The following is a 7,866-nucleotide window of genomic DNA, read 5'->3' on the forward strand; positions in this document are numbered from 1 at the left end:
AAAGGTTTTAATTCGAAAGGGTAAAAGATGTTATTTATTTAAAATAATAAGGATAAAGATGAAAAAAAGTTATGAAGTTCCTAGTTTATTTTTGAAACGCTACCTAAAGTTTATTTTTGAAACGCTACTAATAAGCTCTTATTTTAAGCTACTAGCTTATCTTGAGAACATCACTAAAAAGAAATTATAGCTTATTAGTAGTTTAAAATAAACTTTAAGCTTCTAAATAAACATTGTCAAACACAGCGATAATATACTCCGTAAGTCATTTTTGCCAATAAAACAATATGTATTTTATGCCATATGTTTCATTTGGTGATTCTAGTTTCGTCGTTATTACAACGTGCTTTGTGATTTCCGATGCCCATCCATATCATCTTTGAAAGCTATACAGTCACCACCTAGCTAATATATTCACTTAAAATCTAAAGAAAAAGTTAAATCAAATTAATGTAGCTACGTGGACATATATATATATATATATATATATATATATATATATATATATAGAACCTGATTTAGGATCATATGAGAACACTTGCTTAGGTGAGGATAAAGATGAAAAAAAGTTAATGGTTTAGATTAGATTAAGTGTGTGCGAACGCAAATTAAATGTGTGTAAAAGCGATTTGTTCTCATTTACTTCGCGTTCGCACACACTTAATCTAATCTAGACAATTAAAAAATATTAGATGGAAGCACACAATTTGTTCTCACGTTCTCACCTATGCAAGTGTACGTTCTCATTGGAACCCTCCACTATAGAACCTTATTTTATAAGAGTTTCATCTCATTATTCATCATTAACCTAATCATTCACATTTCACCCCTAGTACCAAACATGCAAAATACTTTCACCAAAACTCATTACCATTACCAAGTATTTGATACCCATTCCAATTCCTGCGAACCAAACACACCCTAAGTGACTCCAACTTCTTCCTATCTTGTTAGTACGTATCATGCATGCAATTTCAAGACATGAGAAATTCATATCTTAAAAAGAAAAGTTGCTTCTCATTCACTCATTTTGTTCAACCTTTTTCCACCATAAGTCATACCACCACATACACTTAAACTCATATACTTTATCATACTTCACTCTCATACAACCTAAGCCACCACTCTCTCTCCGGCCAATAACCAAATCTCCGGCCACCGTCGCCACCCTCGAAATGCCGCGCCTCGCCGTCTTCTTCTTCTTCCTGCTCGCACTCCCTGCTATCAATGGATTCCGTCCAAGAAATCTCGGAGAAATCATTCAGAATAAGTGTGCCGAATGCCTGCATCCTCCTCCGCCTCCTCCTCTACCCGAATGTCCACCCCTACCGCCGCCATCTCCTCCTCCTCTACCTCCTTATTGTCCTCCTCTACCGCCGTCCCCACCGCCGCCTCCTCTACCGTCCCCTCCACCGCCTATTCTACCCTCACCACCACCGCCTATTGTACTCTCACCACCACCGCCTATTCCACTCCCACCTCCACCCCCTATTCCACTCTCACCTCCACCGCCTATTCTACCCTCACCACCACCGCCGCCAGTTCTGCCGGCGCCGCCGCCACCGCCCATTTTCATTCCACCACCTCCAAGGGGTTCCGGCGGTCAATCCCTATACATAACCAGCCCGGATGGGCAATTGTACCCGGTCTACCACCCTCTTTCCGGCGCGGAAAACCGGTTCGCCGTGGGAATATTACCACTGTTGACCGGCGGTTTATTATTCTTGGGGTTATTTATGACTTAATAATTTCTGGGGAAATTCCAGAAATTATTTTTTATAAGCTTTCAATATTGTGCAGAAAATTGATCACTGATCCTTAGGTTGGTACACGTTTTATACCCTTAATTATGTTGTATTAGTGTTTAGTTTTTGTAATAATTCCAATACTTTTTTTTCAGCTTAATATGTTCTGTGTATTTATATCATTTGTTCTTGGTGGTTTAAAGTGAATAAATTTCATTTTATAAATAAATATTCATTACTGAATAATCTAATGTTCATAATGAATTCTTGTTTCATATTCTATGTCATGTTTATTTAAATTTTTGTATTTAATAATAGATGGATTAGATGCATTGATATACTTTTAAATTTTTAATACTCATATTGGTCATCTTTAATTATGAGAGTTATACATGTGTGCTCGCACGGGCTTAGTTCACTGGTTTATAAACAGTATTTGTGAGAAGATACCAAGGTTTGAACTTCAACAGCGACGTGGGCAGATCCCTTGTGTGCACCGACATTTGACATTGTCTGCTGATTTACATCCTCTCAAATGATCAGATGAGCCCTTAGAGTTGGAGATTCAACTTTTGGAGAAGGGAGTTATACATCTAGGTAGATATTCCACCATGCATGGGGAATTGAAATGGCCATAAATAAATGTATTTCTATATTAATGCAATGTTAAGACTCTACTCAAAGTTTGGAAATTAGTATTACTTTGAATGTGTTTTTTTAAGAATACCCTTAAATACAATAAAGTTAATCTAGTTAAAGTTTTATAAAGTGGGAGTATTTCGTGTATTTTAATTAAAAATACAACATTTTTTTAAAGATAATATATATCAATCTAAAAATGAAATAATTTTTTTTGTACGTTATTAAAATTCTTGTTGTGCGTCACAACTTTATAAGTGAGTTAATAGTCATGATATTTACGTAAGTTAATGACATCATCTTGTGCATAATTATACATCAACATATCATTTTCATTGATTAGATTGCCCAATTACTTCTTTTGGCAAGAAAAAACTAGTCTAAGACTTATTACAATTATTGAACTTTGGATGGCTAATCTTCATCGAAGACTAAATTGCATATATATAGTTCAAAAATACATTTTAATCATGTTTTTTGTTATGTGGGGGTATGAAAGTGAAACAAAAGAGAGGTTCCAAAACTTTGGGCATCAAGATTTTGATGGCAGGCATGTCCTCATTAGTTTTAGCCATTCAAGGAGATAGAGATTAGCCTTAGCTTCTTTTGACACGTTGCAAAGCTATAGCTTGAGAAGAAAATGATAAGTCACATATGTTTTTGTACATTTCTTTTAATTTTGTCTCAGCTGTCTCTATATTTAAGTAATTTAAAAAAAAAAAATAGCACATTACCCAAAAAACATTTCCTAGACCAAACTAGCCCCCTTATAGTATACCAAGGAATATAATTGCCTCTTGTAATAAACTTGCCTGCATTTCAAAATCTCATAACCATACAAATCAACAAACCACTGCCTCAAATAATTGAGAGATGTTCATTTGACCCTGTCTGAGCCATTGAGTCACTGTGATTTACATCCTCCCAAATGCTCTGTCGGGCAATGGTGTGGGGCCCTTGGGATTAGTGATTCAACCTTTTGGAAGAAGAAATAATTTACATGTAACCGCCCACGAGTTTAGCTCAATGGTTCAGTAAGCAATATTTGGGAGAAGAAATAATTGAGATGTTGATAATAAAAGCTGATAAGTATTAGCAAATTAAAGCATATGTCATTAATTCAGTGGCCTCTCATTTCTTTGGTTTTGGGGTTTCCAGTAACATAGCATTCTTGAAATTGCAAGAACCTAACACAACGAAACGAATGCTCGAAATATAGTCTAACAAACTAGATATAGTTACATACATGATGCATATGTGCAGTAGTAACCTATTGGAACCAAGAAACATTGATACGATATTGCATTGTCATCAAGAGAAGGCGAGAATGCATATGGATTGATCGATCTGACCTGAGATGTGTATATATAATAGGCGTTGTTCGAGCAAGGCACGGTTGTAAACTTGAACTCGAGGAAGCTCGGGAGTTTAGGAAGCAACGCCCACAGCGAAGAAGTGAATGCCTTTGATGTCCTTCTTGATAACATTGTTGCTAGTTCTCATTGCACTACTAATCTTCGGTTTCCTCTCACCCTTGGGGCCTTTGTTTACCTTGTTGGAATTGGCGTCTGGTGTTTTTGGTTTTCTCGAGCTCGGAATCTGCTTCGTTGTCTCTTGCTCGTTCTTCACTACCGGAGTGGGAAGTGGAGACGACACGCTGCCATCGGAGGAGATTGTTTTCCGGTGCTTGATTGTTGACGAGGCGCCCCCGAAGTCCAAATGTTTGCGGGCGAAATGGGATCCGTTATTTGTCGCCCCCGAAGAAGATGTGTCGTTTTCGGCACCTACTGTGCTTGAAGATGATTGCTTTCTTTGTGGCTTACTCGAGTTGGATCTATTCGCCATGTTCTGTAACCGAACATAAGTAAACAACATCAGATCGTTTTCGGGGGTTAATTAATTACAAGAATAGCTACAATATCGATGAAGGTCGGTGAAGTAAGGGTCAAGTCCAGCACCCTGCCTCTCGAGAATGTGGTGGCGGTCTATAAGGAAATAAAGTTGCGTCTTCGCTATAAGCTATAGCTTTTGGCGTAGTTATAACCGTTTGATCCTAACAAGTGGTATCAGAGCCAAGTCACGGGTTCAAGTGCTGGGAGGGGAAGTGGGGCCAGGTCCAGCACCCTGCCTCTCGAAAATGTAGTGGCGGTATATAATGAAATAAAGTTGCACGAAACATGGTTCTACAATAACTAGTTCGAACTTCGGATATGGTAAAAATACCTTGTTTCGATCTGATTGTTGTCCGGCTTCATGGTAAAAAGACGGCATGGGAGTTGCTTTGAAATTCAGGCTTCTTCTCAGCCTTCGTATCTCAGCTTCCGACTTTTCCTGTACGAATGAGAAGTAGACCGATTTATAGTCCTATAAACATCAGAAACAGAAAAAAACGACAATACTTATATCACAAGGGTATATATCTAAATGCTCGGGTATCTTATTACCTGCTTTCTCGTTTGGAGTTGATTCATCTCGGCTTCCTTTGCATGCATTTTCTCCTCCAGCTTCATCGAGAACTGAAACAAATTTTAAACATCTCAGTTAGATTATTTCGAAATCTTTTAAGCAAACTTTCTACACAAAATCGGGGGTATAAGTACTCGCCTCCTTCCTCCTCTCGGCACGTTCTTCGCTTTTGAAACTGAAAGCAGAACCGTTTTGTTTCACGCTCGGTGTAGCTGAAGCAACCGCCCTTTTACGCCTGAATAACATCGAAATTACGTCAGACGAAAATATACGAAAAATTGCACAGAAAGTTCATTCCTTTCACATCACTTAGACCTGTCCACGCCTTGATGAGCCTTCTCTTTCGTTCTCATTTCCTTCTCAGCGCTACAAATTGAAACCGATATTGAAATATAGTCATCACCCCGAGACTTAAACTAGCAAACGTGAATATTTAGAGATATAAAAACAATACGACATTATACCTTTTACTTTTCGAGCTATAGCTAGATGAAACCTGTTCAAAACAAACCAACCGAGAATCAGAGGAGTAATAATGGGATTGAATTTATTCATTATTGCAAAAGAGTTTAATTAAAAAAGACCTCATGTTTTGGTGTTCTCGACACTGAACAATAAACAGGAGCAGAAACCGGTTTTTCTCTCACTGATGATGAAATGCCACTCGGCCTTCTAGGTTTTCTCGTAACGTCTTTTACCGGGTCTTTTGTAGCATCTTTTGAGACTATAATTGCAGTTACCTTAGCAGGATTAACTAGAGACAATCTAGAATTCGATTGTTTAATTTCGGGTCGAGGCTCTGAATTTGTGCTCTCGTCCTTGTCAATCTCGGGAGAAGTAGGAATCGGAGCAGCAGTACTCGATGTCACGTTTTCACCGCCAAAATTCTCTTCGGTGGCGTGAATTTCTGACTCGGGATTGACTGTCCCGGTAACCCGAGAACAACCCTCTTCTCGTTCACCTTCAGTCAATTCATTCTCGCCATCAAACACTGATCCATCACGACTCTGTGCAGAATAACCACAATCATTGAAATGCTCGAAATCCCCCTCGTACCCTGTACTCTCGGTCACACTAAAGTGTGCAGATTGCCCCGTGCTATTAACATTCTCATCGTCCCGCTCACTATGAGCATTATTCTCAGATAGATCATTCCCGCTAGTTTGGCACTCCGCTCCACCACTATTACGAGACTCGCAAGAACTCTGGCTTAAAAGCGCCCTCCGTTTAAAATGAGCCTCGAGTATCGCCTTTTTCTCAATTACAGAACCCGGCTTCGAATATCTCTCCACCTCTTCAAGGTACCTGTTATGCGAGAAAGAAGACCTCCTCTCCCAACACAAATCCTCATTCTTAAACCGCCCAAATGAGATCGAACCCGAGTGAAGAGAATCCGCCTGCAAGATTTAACCAAATCGACATACAACATCAATCAAGATTCAAGAATGCAGATCTTAATACATGGCAAGAACAAAAAGATTATATCTTTTTGGCTTCCCACAAATTTCAATTTTCCAACAAAATCAATTCAGAAATAACCATACCCTAATTTAGATTGAAAACTAAACTTCTTTTATACTAATCAATACCAAATAATTGATCCATTCTTGAGTGCCCTACAAACCCCACACCAAAAAGAGGGGGAAAAAACACTTTTTTTTACAGAGCCCATACACAAAATTGAAAATTAGCAAATCCCAATCTGGAAAAAGGGGAGAAGGGTGATGGGAAAGTGAATAAAGAAGAACCCAATCAATCACCAAATGCAGATCACACCATAGACCAAGAAAAAGTGAGATCCAAAAAGAACAAATCTTTACAGACAAAAATTCATCACTAAAACAAAAAGAACCTCATAATCAAACACTCTTACCTGGAAATTATGCCTGAAAGGCTCTTCAATCTCACCCGCCATTTTCAACTGATAACCCCCCAATTCACACCCTTTTTCTGCATTTTTCAGTAACCGACAATAATTAAAACTCAACCCACAAATTATAGATACTAAATTTTTTAAAATTAAATAAATAAATTACAAGCACACACAATATCCAAAGAAGAAATCCACTGCCAAAAATGTGTGAGCAAACAATCGGAAAAAAAGATGAAAACCATCAACTTAAATGGACTATATAAAACAACAGAGAGAGAGAGAGAGAGAGAGAGAGAGAGAGAATTACATGGTTGAAGACATTGGGTGAGATAGACAAAAGGCAGATATCAAGAGAGTAAGCTGTATGCTTTGAAGATTGAGACCTTTTTTTCAAAGAGATTTTAAGAAGAAAGTGAAGGAGGAGTGGAGGACTGAGAGGGACTCATGGTGACCTGTGAGAGTGGCTCCTTCTGGGAAATGTATGAATGAAAATGACCAAAAATTATATATACAAAGAGAATAATTTTACCCAGCTTGGCGGCTTGCAATCCACCTTGCAGTTTCGCAGTGTTATACTTTCCTTAAACAAGATGTAAAACACAGTTAAAATGAGAAGTGACAATAAACCCTCTTTCTATTTAGGAAAATATTATATAAACTCCCATTTTCTACTCCTAATAGTTATGACTAGGAGGTGTAAATGAACGGCTCGGTTAAATCTCGGCTCGAACTCGGTCAAAATCGAGCTAGAGCTGAACTCAAACAGCTCGTTTACTTATCGAGCTCACATATCCTATTTTCGTGGCTCGACGAGCCGCTCGCAAACCTTATTATTATTATTATTATTATTATTATTATTATTATTATTATTATTATTATTATTATTATTAAAAATTAAAAATTTACTCCCTTCTAAGGCTTACCCTACTCCAGTACTCTCGCAGTCCCGCACCCCGCCCCCGTTCCCCCAAGCCCTAACTCTGGAGTCTGGAAGATTGTCGATGACGACGACACGAAGACGAGATACAGAGACATCGGAAGACTGCCGATCAACCCTTGTCTCCGGTCTCCACCTTTGCCGATGACGAACTGACGAAGTTGCTGCAGTGCTGCCCGATAGTCGACTAATCGAGACCGGACGAA

General features: G+C 38.5%; 2 protein-coding genes across 3 annotated transcripts; one reads left to right on the plus strand and one right to left on the minus strand.

The window, feature by feature from the left end:
- Positions 1-1,017: 1,017 nt before the first annotated feature.
- On the plus strand, positions 1,018-1,899 carry LOC109161130 (leucine-rich repeat extensin-like protein 3). The gene is made up of 2 exons (XM_019309481.1): positions 1,018-1,744; positions 1,780-1,899. Exons 1-2 carry the CDS (start codon positions 1,176-1,178, stop codon positions 1,820-1,822), a joined length of 612 nt encoding a protein of 203 aa, XP_019165026.1. The 5' UTR covers positions 1,018-1,175; the 3' UTR covers positions 1,823-1,899.
- Positions 1,900-3,474: 1,575 nt separating this feature from the next.
- Positions 3,475-7,198, minus strand: LOC109161129 (protein WVD2-like 7). 2 transcript variants are annotated; one of them, XR_002050883.1, is made up of 10 exons: positions 7,031-7,198; positions 6,724-6,800; positions 5,435-6,247; positions 5,315-5,346; positions 5,166-5,216; positions 4,989-5,085; positions 4,829-4,900; positions 4,608-4,715; positions 3,708-4,232; positions 3,475-3,672 (listed from the first exon to the last, which is right to left on the minus strand). XR_002050883.1 is itself a non-coding variant. In XM_019309480.1 (9 exons), the coding sequence occupies exons 2-9, from the start codon at positions 6,763-6,765 to the stop codon at positions 3,813-3,815; spliced, it is 1,635 nt and encodes a 544-aa protein (XP_019165025.1). In that variant the 5' UTR covers positions 6,766-6,800; positions 7,031-7,198; the 3' UTR covers positions 3,475-3,812. The 2 variants fall into 2 exon arrangements, 1 of the variants encoding a protein (XP_019165025.1); XM_019309480.1 differs by having other exon boundaries at positions 3,475-4,232.
- Between the last annotated feature and the right edge of the window lie 668 nt (positions 7,199-7,866).

The sequence above is a fragment of the Ipomoea nil genome, unplaced genomic scaffold, assembly GCF_001879475.1.
Source record: "Ipomoea nil cultivar Tokyo-kokei standard unplaced genomic scaffold, Asagao_1.1 scaffold2921, whole genome shotgun sequence".
Taxonomy (NCBI): Eukaryota; Viridiplantae; Streptophyta; class Magnoliopsida; order Solanales; family Convolvulaceae; genus Ipomoea; species Ipomoea nil.

Excerpts from the sequence above, each read along its gene's own strand:
- LOC109161130 (XM_019309481.1), top strand. The coding sequence starts at position 1,176 with ATGCCGCGCCTCGCCGTCTTCTTCTTCTTCCTGCTCGCACTCCCTGCT. Across the intron at positions 1,745-1,779 it reads TTGGGGTTATTTATGACTTA|TAAGCTTTCAATATTGTGCA; the intron begins ATAATTTCTGGG and ends AATTATTTTTTA.
- LOC109161129 (XM_019309480.1), bottom strand. The coding sequence starts at position 6,765 with ATGGCGGGTGAGATTGAAGAGCCTTTCAGGCATAATTTCCAG. Across the intron at positions 4,901-4,988 it reads GTGCCGAGAGGAGGAAGGAG|TTCTCGATGAAGCTGGAGGA; the intron begins GCGAGTACTTAT and ends AATTTGTTTCAG. Across the intron at positions 4,716-4,828 it reads AACTCCAAACGAGAAAGCAG|GAAAAGTCGGAAGCTGAGAT; the intron begins GTAATAAGATAC and ends TCATTCGTACAG.